Source organism: Mustela putorius, unplaced genomic scaffold, assembly GCF_011764305.1.
Source record: "Mustela putorius furo isolate JIRA1106 unplaced genomic scaffold, ASM1176430v1.1 tig00000496_pilon_pilon_pilon, whole genome shotgun sequence".
Lineage (NCBI taxonomy): Eukaryota > Metazoa > Chordata > Mammalia > Carnivora > Mustelidae > Mustela > Mustela putorius.
In genome coordinates this window covers 387680-403178 of record NW_025421401.1, presented here as the reverse complement: position 1 = coordinate 403178, position 15499 = coordinate 387680, and the positions used below count along the sequence as shown (strand labels likewise).

The 15499-nt window shown below is 43.6% G+C and overlaps 1 protein-coding gene across 5 annotated transcripts in view; it reads left to right on the top strand.

Annotated features, from left to right (window-relative positions):
* Positions 1–15499, top strand: part of LOC101686217 (axonemal dynein light chain domain-containing protein 1) — a 92542-nt gene that overhangs the window by 63092 nt on the left and 13951 nt on the right. For 4 of the 5 annotated variants that reach the window (XM_045080980.1, XM_045080983.1, XM_045080981.1 and 1 more), the window contains 4 exons: positions 7010–7117; positions 9627–9731; positions 14298–14380; positions 15214–15470. In XM_045080980.1, coding sequence (XP_044936915.1) covers positions 7010–7117; positions 9627–9731; positions 14298–14380; positions 15214–15470 — 553 coding nt within the window. Of the gene's footprint in view, positions 1–7009; positions 7118–9626; positions 9732–14297; positions 14381–14495; positions 15471–15499 lie in introns of those variants that run through there. The other variant, XM_045080982.1, reaches the window with a different exon arrangement.

The window sequence follows — 15499 nt, the reverse complement described above, 5'->3', positions numbered from 1 at the left end:
GCTCTCGATTACAGCTCAAGTCATGATTTCAGGGTTGTGAGATGAACATGTGAGGGTTGTTGGGCTCCATGCTGGGCAAGGAGCCTGGTTAAAAGTCTCTCTTCCTGGGGCACCTGGGTGGCTCAGTTGGTTGGGCCACTGCCTTTGGCTCGGGTCATGATCCCAGAGTCCTGGGATGGAGTCTTTCATTGGGCTCCCAGCTCTGTCTGGAGTCTGCTTCTCCCCCTGACCTTCTCCCCTCTCATGCTCTCTCTCTCAAATAAATAAATAAAATCTTCGAAAAAAAAAATCTCTCTCCCTCTCCCTTTGGCCCTCCCTGCTCCCATGAACTCTCTCTCTCAAACAAACAAATAAAACTTAAATTACAGTATAGTTTTAGAAAATTAAGTTCCACAGACATGATCTTGGCTACACAACAGGTCTATGAAAAAATTAAATTCAAGAACTAAAAAGCAGATTATGGAATGCAACAAATGTGATTATCTCATTTACATTAAAATGTTTAGATGTATATAAGGCAGTCTAGAAGAATGTAGTCAGCAATTGCTGCAGTTGATAGCAGTTGTTACCTCTGAAAGGTTGAGATTTTTGTTTGTTTTAAAAATGTATTTTTTATAAATCAAACAGAGTCAATTATCATAGGGTTTCACGTACTTGTGGAGCATAAGGAATAACAGGGAGGACATAGGGAGATGGAGAGGAGAAGTGAGTTGGGGAAATCAGTTGGGGAGATAAACCATGAGAGACTGTGAACTCTGAGAAACAGGGTTTTGGAAGGGAGGGGGTGGGGGGGATTGGGTGAGCCTGGTGGTGGGTATTATTAAGAAGGGCACATATTGCATGAACCACTGGGTGTGGTGCATAAATAATGAATTTTGGAACACTGCAAAAAATAAAATAAATGTATTTTTTTAAAGTTAACATGTTTATAAAGGAAACTGAAAAACATAAGAAGCAAAGAACAAAGTCATCCATAATCACAAACAGTTTATAGTTTGACTTCTACGTTCTTAATTTCTCTGTATTGTCTATTTTACAGCATTATCAGGGAAAAAATTTATTTGGTAAAAACATCCTAACATATTTTGAATATTTTTCTATACCATGTGCATATTTCTGCAGCATAATTTAAAATTGCTATAAAATATTTTAAAGATTTTTATTTATTTATTTGACAGAGAGAAATCACAAGTAGTCGGAGAGGCAGGCAGAGAGAGAGAGAGGGAAGCAGGCTCTCTGCTGAGCAGAGAGCCCGATGCGGGACTTGATCCCAGGACCCTGAGATCATGACCTGAGCCGAAGGCAGCGGCTTAACCCACTGAGCCACCCAGGCGCCCCGCTATAAAATATTTTATATAGGGCGCCTGGGTGGGTTGGGCTGCTGCCTTCGGCTCAGGTCATGATCTCAGTGTCCTGGGATCAAGCCCCGAATCGGGCTCTCTGCTCAGCAGGGAGCCTGCTTCCCCCTCTCTCTCTGTGCCTACCTCTTTGCCTATTTGTGATCTCTGTCTGTCAAATAAATAAAATCTTTAAAAAATACCTTATATAGTTTATGTCATTTATTTATGCATATTCCTATTACAGGCATTGAACTTCTTTTTAGCTTCTGTTTTATATACATCATTGCAATAAACTGAAGGACATTCGTCAGTCAGTATGACTATGAATAGACTCATTTGAGGTACTCAACACTATTGACTCCTTTCTCTTCTTTTGACTTTTCTGGTGGTTCTGTCAGACTTCTGACACAACTTCTGGCCTTTGTTGCGGCTTGTCCTTCTTCCCTAGTCCTTTATGTGACTAGGTTCCTGTCCTAAGACCTCATCCTCTAGCAGCTTCACAACCTCACCTTTGGTGATACAGTTCCCTTTCTTGGCTTCAACTAAATGCAGACAACTGTTAAATGATTATCTTTAACCCAATGCCTCCATCATTACTCTACAGAATATTTCAGTATACTGAATATACTGAATATTTCCACTTGGATATATTTAGGATACCTTAAAGTCACATGGCCTTGTCTGAACTCACCTATCTTCCTAAACCTGCTTATGCAACTTTGTTCATTATCTCTGTGAATGGCATTATCATCTGTGTAGTGGCCTGAACCATTCACCAGGTATCATTCGGGATGCTTCCTTTCCCTAGCCATCCCACATCATCTAAACTCTCCAGCACTAAGAGTTAACTCATAAACATCTCTTGAATCCTTATCCTCCTCTTCATTCCTGCAACCCTGTGCCATTCATTCTCTGCTCTTATTTTTTCTTCCCATTCTTTCTCCCTCTTTCCCTTCTTTCTCTTTAAATCTGCTCTCCTGCTGCTAGAGTGATTGCTTTAAAATGCAGAACAGATAAGTCAATTTTTTTTTTCCATATTAAGTCAATTTATCAGTACCTCATTGCCTTCAGGATAAATTCCAGTTTCCCTGGAATGACACTCTAGGCCTTCCTTTATGACTGTGCTCCGGTCCATCTGTCCCTAAGTTTCTGTTACACTCACTGCTTTTGTTCTCAAAAGCTAGTCATGCCCATTCAACATCCTTTGCCTAGAACCATGCTATCTTTTTTCCCTTACTCATCCTTTAAGAAAAAACTCAGACATTACGTCCTCCAGGAAACCTTCCTGACCAATCTACTCTCTTATTTTTTACTTTTTTTATTTTTAAAGATTTTACTTACCTGAAAGAGAGAGAGCATGAGAGGGGAGAGTCAGAGGGAGAAGCAGACTCCCTGCTAAGCAAGGAGCCCGATGCAGAACTCGATCCCAGGACTCCAGGATTACGACCTGAGCGGAAGGCAGTCGCCCAACCAACTGAGCCACCCAGGCACCACTGACCAATTCATTCTTTCAGCCACATCCACTACCATAGATTATGTGCTCCTACCATGTGACTCTATGTATCCATAGCATTTTCTTGTCCACTAAATTGTTAAGCTTTTTAAGGGCAGGGGCTATTCTCTCTTTTTTTAAAAATTTAAATTCAATTAATTAACTTACAATGTATTATTTGTTTCAGGGGTGCAGGTCTGTGGTTCATCAATCTTATATAATACCCAGTGCTCATTACAAGACATACCCTCCCCAATGTCCATCACCTAGTTACCCCATCCCACCACCTCCTTCCCCTCCAGCAACCCTCTGCTTGTTTCCTATGATTAAGAGTTTCTTATGGGGAGGGGGGTGCCTGGGTGGCTCAGTGGGTTAAAGCCTCTGACTTTGGCTCAGGTCATGATCTCAGGGTCCTGGGATCAAGCCCCGCATCGGGCTCTCTGCTCAGCAGGGAGCCTGCTTCCCTTCCTCTCTCTCTGCCTACTTGTGATCTCTGTTTGTCAAATAAATAAATAAAAATCTTTTTTTAAAAAAGTTTGTTACGGTTTGTTTCCCTCTCTGGTTTCATCTTTTTCATTTTTTCTTCTCTTCTCCTCTTCTCCTATGATCCTCTGCCTTGTTTCTTGAATTCCACGTATCAGTGAGATCATATGATAATTGTCTTTCTCTGATTGACTTATTTCACTTCGCATAATATCCTGTATGTAGTTCCATCCATTTCATTGCAAATGGCAAGATTTCATTTTTTTTCGATGGCTGCATAATATTCCATTGTATATGTATACCAAATCTTCTTCATCCATTCATCTGTCGACAAACATCTAGGCTCTTCCCATAGTTTGGCTTTTGTGGACATTGCTGCTATAAACACTGGGGTGCAGGTGCCCCTTTATCACCCTCAACGCGCAAGGATGACAAGAAGCCCCAGTTCAGATGCATCTTCTCTCTCTTTATTTCCGCAAGTCTACACACTTATATACGCTTACATGACCAATCAGCGAGCAGGGTACAGGAGGGAGCGGCTGCGCACCTATATTCATATCTTTTGGGTAAATACCCAGTAGAGCAGTTGCTGGGTTGTAGGAGGACAGGGGGAGCAGCAGCATCACTTGCATGCCTGTCTGCAGCTGATTTACCCGTTTTGTCCAACGTTAAAAAATTCAAAATAAAGAGAATGGTGTTGAGCTTATCTTTAGGGGACCTGAAGGTGTCCCCTATTCCCCCTTTTTGTTTATAAAGCGCATTTTTTATTGTAAGATGCGCGCACTCCACAAAACTCTGTCCTTGTGGGTTATAGGGTATTCCATGTATCAAGTGAATGTCAAGTTTTAGAGGGTTGTGAGGTGTAGGCTGGACCCTTATCTGTCTTTAACTGGTGTGGCTTTCCCCATGCCCCGAAAGCCTGTAGGCAATGGGCGATAACATCTCTGGATTTTTCCCCCCGTATGCACTGAGGCGAAAATTATTCCAGAGCAGGTATCTACAGAGACATGAACATATCTTAACTTTCCAAATTCTGAAACATGTGTGACATCCATTTGCCATATATGATTAGGTAACAAACTTTTAGGATTAACCCCCAAGGACGGTGCAGGTATAAGGTCACGCAATTTCTGCAGGAGACTGCTATGTCCCGGGCCTGTGCTTTTGTTAGGTTAAATTTGAGGCCGAAGAGTTAAAGCATTCACATGGAACAGCTTATGATAATGTCTCGCCTGTTGCACCGGGTTCTCAATGGCAAAGACAAATTCTCCTCTGGTTAAGGAGTCTGCTAACCGATTACCTTTTGTCAGGGGGCCTGGTAAGGTTGTATGAGCTCGTATGTGGCCAATATGAAATGGACCCTTCCTGTCCCAAACTAATGTTTGGATTTCTTGTAATGCCTTAGAGATAGTAGACCTGGCTTTAATAGAACCCACATTTTCAATGATAGAGACAGCTTGCACCACATACCTACTATCTGATAAGTGGTTGAAGGGTTCTTAATGAAACATTTGAAATGCTTTTATCACTGTGAGCAGCTCGGTTTCTTGGGGAGAGCAGCTTTGAAATAGGAAGGTCCAACTCTCTTCTTTGTTAACTATAGCTCCTACAGGTGTCCTGGCTTCTTGCAGTAATAGCAAACTCCAGGAGTACCCCTATGTTTATATTGTTGAGCTCCCTGTAATCCTTGTAAACCTTGAGTGATAGCTGCAGCCATAACCTGCCCTTGAATAACACTACCGTTGATATCCCTGCAAACTTTAATATATGTACTCAAGTCTTTGCTTTTCCAAGGTCTGATGGCTTCTTTACACCATTTATTAGCTTGCTTATAAGCCAGCTGTCTTATCAATGGCATGGCTGCCTCTACCTCCCAAATATTCGACCAGCTGTTTGCATCAGCCTCGCTACAAAATCAGCATATGCTTCATTTGGTCCTTGTATTACCTCAGACAGCTGACCCTGTGAATCCCCACTGCCTTGAATTGTCTTCCATGCTTTAGTGGCCGCCGCGGTTATTTGCAGATAGACCGCAGGGTTGTATTGTATTTGGGCCTGCTTTCCCATGTACGGTCCTATTCCCATTAATATTTCTAGGTCCCACTGAGGATTTCCAGCCGCTGCATTATGGCGGGCAGTGTCCTGTGAGTATTCTTGCCAGGCTGTTTTCCATACTAGATATTGCCCTCCCGACAAGGTTGTGCGGGCGTTACCCCAGTCTTCAGGGACTAAGTTCATTCCTGCTATGGTCTCCAACAAAGATACCGTAAAGGCTGCCTGAGGGCATTACTGCATGACTGCTTCCTTTAATTGCTTAACTAGTTTAAAATCAAGAGGCTGATGATACCGCTGGTGGTTTTGGTCCTCTGAACCGGAAAGGCAGAGGCCAGGTCATGATCTCTCCAGCTCGAAACCCTGTCACTACCGCATGTGGTGCAGCAGCTACAAGCTCCTTGGCACGCCATAGGATTATATGGCGGAGGGGCACTAGGCATCGCTGGAGTCAACAGTTTCAACTGTTCAAACTTGGAGTGCATTTTACGGTCTAACTCCTCCCCTGACATTTCTTCTTCCTCTTCACTAGAACTACCCCCCTCTGAGGCACGAGAAGACCGCTCCTCTTTTACTTCCTCCAATGCCTCTGCTCCCTCTTGTAGAGCTGATTCACGTTTGGGTTTCGGCCCCACCAGGCATCCCTGGACTAAGGTCCATATTGCCAGGGTCCCGGGTGGCAAAGGCGTTTTATTGTCCTGTTTCTTCAAATCCTCCCCTAAGTGGTCCCATTGAGGTATGTTTAGCAAGCCTTCATCTAGGAACCATGGAGCCACCTTTTCCACTGTATTCAAAAAGGCCTGAGCAGTTTTTGCTTTTAGTGAAGTTCCATTGGCTTTCAGCAGGTCTTTTAAAGACTCTTCCAACCGCACTTTAGATACTTCAGATCCCATTATGAACACACAGACAACAGACGCGGACGTTAAAGACACTAACTAACACATTAACCTTTTACACGCATATACTTCAGTCGACCTTTACTCCCCGCTTTACCGCGGAATTCCCACTTTTGAACGTGGCTAATGTCCCTGCTTACCTGCGGACTCTTACTCCCCGCTTTCCTGCGGATTACCTGCAAGTTTCCTTTATTTAGTTCAAGGGGGGCCGGCGCCATTTATCGCCCGCGATGCGCAAGAACGACAAGAAGCCCCAGTTCAGATGCATCTTCCCTCTCTTTATTTCCGCAAGTCTACACACTTATATTCGCTTACATGACCAGTCAGCGAGCAGGGTACAGGAGGGAGCGAATCAGGCTGCGCACCTAAACGAACAGCTTTTGCTAGCAACCAATGCTGTTTACCTCCTCTTTGGGCGTTCCGCTTAGTCTCATGAGGCAACTTTTCTTGGCAACTCGCCAGGCGCCATCTTTTAATGGTGGAGGCCTCCCTGGCCAGAGGCCTGCCTCCGACACCCCTTCAGATCACTATATTCGTATCTTTTGGGTAAATACCCAGTAGAGCAGTTGTTGTGGTGCAGTTGCTGGGACAGGGGGTATTCTTATTACCCTTTTTGTCCTTATCCCTAGCACAGTGTCCAGTTGCAAGATTAGTGCTCATTAAATACTTTTGAATGAGTAATCAGTATATACTACAAGTTATTAATATACACTAAACTATAATCGTACTATTATTTCATCTCACAGGATTTTTTAAAAGAATTAATTGAACCTGAAATAGACAGCCTTTTTACTTTTGGAGAAGAGGGAGAAGAAAGCATGAAGGATAATTTTCAGATGCAAAAGGAAGAAGAGGTAAGATGATTTCGTATTATATTTCCCTTTCCCTTTATATTTTTAAAGAATATAAGTATAAGTACTGAGGTGCCTGGATGGCTCAGTTGGCTAAGTGTCCAACCCTTAATGTCAGCTCAGGTCATGGTCTCAGAGTCGTGAGATCAAGGCTCATGTCAGGCTCTGTGCCCAGTGCAGTCTGCTTGAGATTCTTTCTCTCTCCTTCTCCCTCTGCCCCTCCCCTTCACACTCTCTAAATACATACATACATACATACATACGATCTTTAAAAAAAAAAAAGAATATATATAGGTTCTATTGAAGATAGAAATAGGTCATCTGGAATAAACACTTCAGCTCCTTTCCTTTCTTCATAGAGATTTAACTGTATCTGAGACATCCTTATCTCATTATTTTCCAAGGTAGGGGTATCCTTTTCCTTTTCAAAAATTGGTCACTTCCCCAAAGCCTCATCCACACCTGTACTCCCATTACCTACACAATCTACCTCTCACCCTTATGCTGTTTCTTTGTCCTTGCATTACCAGATTTTTCAAAAGTAATTTAAACTCTATGTTTCCAATTTTTTCTTCTTCTTTTGTTTTTTTAACTAATGGGGCTTGAACTCATGACTGAGATGAAAAGCTGAGCTGAGGTCAGGAGTCTGATGCTCAACCATCTCAGCCACCCAGGTGCCCCTGTATCCACTTCAGTTTCCATTCTGGGCAGCTTTCCCCTTCTTCCCAGGCCCGTCTCTGCACCGCCTTTCTCCTAATCCCGTCTCTACACCTCCTTGGGAATTTGTAGTAATAAAACCCTTTCTCTGCATTTATAATGGTAATGATGATGATAATGATAAAAATGCAATGATAACTACAAATAATTGAGTACCTATCTTGAACTATATGTTCTGCATGTGCTACTTCTTATCTGTACAACACAACTTCAAGGTAAAAATTACTGCCCCATTTTATAAATAAGAAGCTCAGAAAGGTTGACTCTGACTTATCCTAAGTCAGAAAGCTTTCAGTGGTGGAACCAATGTTCAAACCCAGATTGGTCTGGCATAAGAGCCTTTGCTGATTCCTAGGTTGACTACTACTGTCCTTGGCTCTCAGAACTCAAGATGACCAAACACTCTCTAGACTGTTTTAACTTACTTCCTTGATGTTTCTTCTCTCTGAATAGTTTAAATGTTGGCATGATCCCAGGCTGTGACTAGGTCCTCTAGACCCATGATACATGCTAGACAGCAGAAGAAAAATTTTATACAATATCTAAGCCTCTTTTGGCCAGCATTTTCTGTTTATTTCTGGTACAGTGCTTGGGATATAGAAGGCACAAAATAAATGGAAAACAGTGTTATTTGGGCACTAAATTCTGTCATACCTTTTATTTTTTTAATTAAAAAAATTTTTTTTAAAGATTTTATTTACTTATTTGACAGACAGAGGTCACAAGTAGGCAGAGAGGCAGGCAGAGAGAGAGGGGGAAGCAGGCTCCCCGCTGAGCAGAGAGCCCGATGCGGGGCTCGATCCCAGGACCCTGGGATCATGACCTGAGCCAAAGGCAGAGGCTTTAACCCACTGAGCCACCCAGGCACCCCTCTCATACCTTTTAAATATGTAATGCATTTCCTCTTTTCTTCCTCTTGTGGCCTTAGTTCTGGCCCTTTCCTTTCTATGTTACAAAGTGGTTTTTTTTTTTTTTTTAGAGAATTTTTTTTTTAAAGATTTTATTTATTTATTTGACAGAGAGAGATCACAAGTAGGCAGAGAGGCAGGCAGAGAGAGAGAGGAGGAAGCAGGCTCCCTGCTGAGCAGAGAGCCCAATGCGGGACTCGATCCCAGGACCCTGAGATCATGACCTGAGCTGAAGGCAGCGACTTAACCCACTGAGCCACCCAGGCGCCCAGTTTTTTTCTTTTTAATAAGATTTTATTTATTTTTTGACAGAGAGAGAGACAGCGAGAGAGGGAAAACAAGCAGGGGGAGTGGGAGAGGGAGAACAGGCTTCTCACAGAGCAGGGACCCTGATGCAGGGCTCGATGCAGGGCTCGATCCCAGGACCCTGGGATCATGACCTGAGCTGAAGGCAGACCCTTAACTGACTGAGCCACCCACATGCCCCTATGTTACAAAGTCTTGTTTGGTCTCCAGATATCCCTTTCTCTGTAAAAACTTCCCTGGGTGCCTAGGCAGAATTTAGGGCCCTTTTCTGGGTGCACAAATCTTTTGGAACATACCAATCATGCTTACCGTAATTAATTCCTGCTCCATCTCTCCTACTGTGCTGTGAATTCCTAGGGCCTGGAAGACATCCTCTTTGTTTCTTTCACCATTGTCTCCCCTGGTCTCCACTTCCCCATCCCCACTAATTTCTCGGTATTTGCTGTACGCCTTCAAAAATGCTTGTTGAATGACTAACGCAAATGGAAGATTAAAGCTTCAGATATTGCTCCAGGGAACTTGCCACGCCACTGAGTCACATACCAGCTCGCTAACAGGTACTTTGTGTTTCTATGCCCTAGAAGCCTTCAACATCCAAGGAGGAGGAAAAACTCATTCGAGTAATTGAAAAAGATGAAAATATTTATTCTAAACCTCTATTTGAAGCAAATATATTCTCTTCCTGGGTATGTATCTGAAACCCAAGTAGGAAATTCAAAACCAGAGAAAAAAGCTAAGAAATTTAACATTATGTAAAAATGATATGGATTTAACATAACTTTTAGCTCTAGGAGGGCCAGGAGCTCCTACATAATGCATTTTTCAGATTTTTTTTTCTTTCCAGGATCATTTCTGGAAAACTCTTGTTTTTTACCTTAACTTATAAAAAACCTCTCATTCTCTTCTTTGAACCTCATTTTAAAATTAACATTTTATTGCCTTCCTTAATTTAACAATATTTTTGTCAAAATTTGACCTATTTTTTAAATGAATTCATTCAGCAGACTTTATTGAGAACTGTGATTAGCATATACCTCTGAACACAAGAATTACTGGGAAATTGGAAAACTTTAGAAACTCAGATTTAAAATTCTTCCACAGAAAATTGTAGGACTATGGTAGACTTAAGTCAGTTCTAGATTTCAGTTCTAGATTGATATGTCTTTCTGTGAAGGCTGTCATGCCTTGATCCCATTAATCCCCCGAAATGGCATATAGCATTTTGCGTGTATGTTTCTACTGTGCGTGTCCTTGCGGGGGAGGCAGGTACCAGAAATCCATAGACTTAGTCAAATTTCTCAGCCTCAAGGTTAAGAACCACTTGACTATTAGAGATCTGATCCACCTGGGTTGTCAGGGGCATGTGGAGGGGTGGGAGCCAGACCGAGATGGCAGCAGATGACAGTGGGATGACTGAGGCAGAGGTGTGGCCCAGGGGGGAGGCAGATTGCGGGGATGTGTGTCCAGGGAGGTTGTTGAAAATAGGCTCCAACTCTTGTAGGAAGAGCTGGGAGAAACCATGTGGAGAGTCAGGGAGGCGCTGCAAACTGGGGTGAGAGCAGCGCCGAGAGGGGTTGCAATCACATTCTCCCCAAGTTACATCTTTTCAACAAGTTTTCCGTATAGTATATTAATCTATCAGTCTTTAAGACTGGGTGAGGCAAGGATGTAAGAGAAAGCAGGGCCGTGAGCCCTGTAAGGAAAAGAGAGATAAAGGGTAGCACTGTTTAACTGTTTAAGCACCCCCCCCCCCCGTCCCACCTAAGCCTTCCTGCCTCAGAGTTTCTCCCCTGCTGTGTCACCCAGGCTAGGAGTCAGGGTCAAACCTTCCCAATATCCTCAAGACAGGTAGGAAGCAGGCAGGAAAACAGCCTATAGTCGGGGTGGGGGTTGGGGGGGTGTGGTGCTTGTTTTTGATGGTGGGGGGCTTCTTCTCCAGGACCTTTCCATCTGACATGGTGTGGTGCCACGTGACTAGCTCACCTGAGGCCGATGTGGCCCAGGAAGTCTATCTCCAGGCTCTGGAAGTTTGCTAATGTTGCTACTCTAGATCACTGAAGGTCTTTTTTTTTTTTTTTTTGCCAGATAGCCTCTGGTCCTAAGGACATAAATAAGCATTTTGCAGGGATACCAGACCTTTCAGGCGGCAGCAGTCTCTCCTGCTGCTCTAAGAACACAACTCCCAGGAGGCAGTACGTTTGATTAACACTAGGGAGGAAAAGGAAAAAAGAAGGGCTCGGGAAGCAGAAAGCCTGTGGCATGCAGGTGTAACCTGTCATGTCGCTGGGAACTGAGCTGTGAAACTTGGAGAGCTCCGAGAGATAGAGGGGTCCCAGGTGTCTAGCCATAAATGGCTCCAGACCCCTGAGAAGCTACAGACACGAGCATGGAGTTTTCAGTTAGTAACGCCTTCTGCAGGTGACTCCGGATGGGATTTTCTGGGCATTGAGATAAGAAATAGCTCAGCAGGAGAGGTTGTGTGTCACCACCAGCTTGGGCAGACTAGGGGCTTGGCCTCATTCATACCATTATCTGATGCCTGGTGTTCACCATAATCGGGCTGGACCACCCAGTATGCAAAACGCTCCTCAGTTAGCTGGGAGGTAGGACTTTGTGAGGATTCCTGAGGATTGTACTCAAAGCAGACCCCATGTACTTGGTCTGCTGTGCCTGAAATGGTCACACCCAATTTGGCGCTGGGCCCGATTCACTGGTTTTCCCAGTAAGTTGCACCAACTTTGCCGCTGCCCCTCCTGGGAGAAGGCTGCTCTGCCTCAGATTCAGCCCAGTTCAAGAATCTTGCCGCACAGCACCGCTTGGGACCCTCTCTGAGTCACAATCATTCCGACACTGTTGCTGCAGGACAAGCAGCCAGAATTCTCTAACATCTCAGCTGGCTGGAGGGGCCATGGGGTGACTAAATCCACCAGCTTTCCCAGAGGCAATACCAAAAGTACTCAGAGCGACCCTGGCCCCCAGGTGCTGCGGCTTGACCGCAGGAGTAGCATTGCCTACGGCTCAGCGACCCCAACAAACAAGGTGTCTGGAACAGTCTCTCTCAGGCTCTTCTTCACACCATAGATTCCTGCTGCCTGTAAGTGTTCAGTGTGTGAGGGAGATGGGAGAGTTTGCTGGATCACCTGTGAACTGGGGAAGGATGAACAGGGGCCAGACTTGGGGGCATCAGCAGTATTTTTAACATAAGATTAAACTTTCTGCCTTTCCCTCTGTTACTGGGCTGAATGTGGCCCTTAGATGCCTGTGTTTCCCTCTCACCTACCAGAGTACACCAGAGCAGCTACTAATTTACCTATTTAAAACAGCAACAGGGAAAGGCCATTGGAATTGGTCCAAAGCTGATGAGGGGCTTTGTCAGTGCTTGGATCCCAAGGAGCTGGGCCTGGAGCCAGATCTTCCCTGAGATAGACCCAAACTAGAGATACTGTACAGTCGGAAGCCCATAAGTAGAGTCAAACATGAGGAAGACCAGGTCAAAAAGGCCAAAGACAGAATGGGAGTCAGAGACCGCGTGCAAAGCTACAGCAGATTGGCACAAACAAGAGGGGGGCTGAGGCAGGTACTGCCAAGAGCCATGAGGCCAGTGTTAACCATCACCAGCCCACTGTTGACCCGAAGCCTTACAGAGAACATAAACAGTGAATGAACACACATTCTGTATGTTCTATGTGTTATATGCTATATTCTTACAGTGAAGTAAGGTAGAAGAAAGGAAATGTTATTAAGAAAATCATAAGGAAGAGAAAATACGTTATAGTAGCAGACTGTAAAAAAATCCAGGTACAAGTGGACCCGCATAGTCCAGACCCACGCAGCTCCAGGGCACACTGCTTGTATCTTGAGTGAATGTGGAGTCTGAAGGATCACATGTACAGAGTACAGTCCTGCCTTACTCTGGTTCCCACCGATCAAGTTGTTTCATACAGTTAGAAACCATGCATGGAATTCCAGTTCTAGAAGCCTCTGCTCTGAAAACCATTCATCTGGGCTCAAAGAACAGCTGTTAGTGGCATGTGTGGGTCCAGGCTGGACAGTGATCACCATTTACTTCTCAAACGTACTACCCAAGGAAAGGGAGCAAAACAGAAAGAGGAGAATAGGTGACTGGGAAAATAAGAGAGTAGAAGAGTGAGAGTAAAAGTGAACATGTTTAACATTGTTTCTTTTCTCTGGTTTTCCTTTAGAAAAAGCTAGCAGGGTACTCTGGGATGTGTGGTGGAGAAGGAAGAGGCCTCGATGAGGGGTTTGCTTTACCCCACTAGATCCTTCTGTGAGGATGGCAGGCTGCCTACCCTCTTCCGTCTCCCTTTCCATCTGTAATGTGGGGCTTACCTTTTACGTGACTCAGGCTGGGAAGCATGGATAAATGAGATTTTAAACACAGTTCTGGGCAAAAAGGGCTGAAGGGGACTCAGAGTTTCAGGCTTCCAGTGATGGAATGAATAAGTTCATGGGGATGAAGGTAGGGCATAGGGAATATAGCCAGTGACACAAGTAGCACTCTGTGGTGACAGGCGGTAGCTACACCTGTGGTGGCTCAGCATAATGTTGAGATTTGTCCAGTTAGCCTGCTGTACGCCTGAAAGTAATGAAGCATCATGTGTCAACAATACTTCAGTTAACAAAGAAGTGCACAGTTCTGGGAAAATGGTAAAATATTTATTTTTAAATATGCTTATAATTTTGGTTTTCTAAATACCTTCTTTTACCTTCCTCTTATTTTGTTTCCTGGAATGTATTCGGAGTCAAAATAAATGAAAGAGGTGTTTTTTTCCTTCATATTTTCCCTGTCTTGATATTTATGAAGTTCCCTAAGGAACTGAAAGATCCGACTGGATTTTTGCGATGTTAAGAGCTTAATGAGGTGAGTTAATAAGAAGAATAGAGTTAATCTCTTTGATCATTAACTTGATTTATTACAGGAGCATGTTTACCCTTCTCTTTATTGCCCTTTCTTCCTTGTTTCTTTTTGTTGATATTATTTTCCCTGCATTTTTTATAATTCTAATTAAATTTTATCCACCTGTAGCATGAATAATTTGGAAGCCGGTATGCTATGTGCCACAGGTAGTCCCTATTCTTTTTCAGTGTTAAGATTGTGCTTAATCATCTACTATATAAATATGGACAGTAGAAAAAATATTCTGGAAGATTTGGTCCAGAACATCCCGAAGAAGTAGAGTATTAACTGTTGGGACTCTCAGTTCATTCATACTACACATTTCCTTTGTCAGAGAGAATCAGCGAAGCAAGGCACATTGGCCCCAAAGTATCTCGAAGCAATGGCTATCATTGAACGCACACAGGAGAAGTTACTGTGAGTATGAGGCACCACAAGGGTAATTACAAAGATTGTTGGCCAGGAGGTGTTGCTGAGAAATCCACACCTCTCGATTTACCTTTGTTTCTTCTGCTTCTTTTATCCTTATTAGTGGGATCAGTACCTCCAGATCTTCTGCTGGAGGCAATGAATTCTACTGTTCTTGTAGACACCATCCTCACCCACAGTGGAGGTGGAGGAAGTGGAATATGTGTAGGTGGGGAATAGGGTGTTAGGAGTGATCCATCCAGTCTGTTTCTAAGAGATGAGCTCGAGATGGGAATGAAACTGGGAGACACTACTCTGCAAGAAAGAGTGCTATATATGCCGAAGAATAGGAAGGGCGGTATAGTAAAGATGGTCGAAAATGCCGAGAGAAGAGCATAGCCATGTGACATAGACCATGTGCTCGAGGAAGTAAGAAGCGCATTTCAAATTAGTTTTCTTGACTGTAAAATCTGGTTTTAGAGGTGTTGGCAAAGAAGGGAAACTATTGGATTTAGTTTGTTGGATCACATCAATGAAGAGAAGCCAAAATTAGCTCCTGGAAAAGGGGTTCTTTGGCTATTGATGGATCCAAATACCCACAAGTCAGGTTTCACTAAGAGCTGATAAATACATTGCATTCTTAAATCACAGCATGACTGCCATGCTGACATTACCACCCAGTTCTTGCTTAAGGATTGATGCTGCTGCCTCCCTTATGTGTACCTTTCAGATGCAGTAAGCTAATTCTACTGCCTCTTCTCAACAATGAGTTCCTGTATGTGAAAGATACTTTTTCAAACCTTTCCATTTTGTTGTGTTTCTCTGGACTCTGTTCCCATCAGAGAGGTTGAAAGCAGAGCCAGACAAGCAGAGGAAAAGTTTGATGATGTAAATGAGAAACTTCATTATGCCCTTATAAGAAATAAAGACCTGGAGAGAGAATTAGAGACTATTTTGACGAGTTCTAGACAGAAGGAGTTTGAAGGAAGGGAAGAAGAAAATGAAGGAGAAAGAGAAGACAGAGAAGATGAAGAAGATGATGACGACGATGATGAAGAAATCAAGCCAATAGAACATTCGCCAAAATCTCTAAAGAGAGGTGAGGCTTGCTTTCTCATTTTGCTTCAT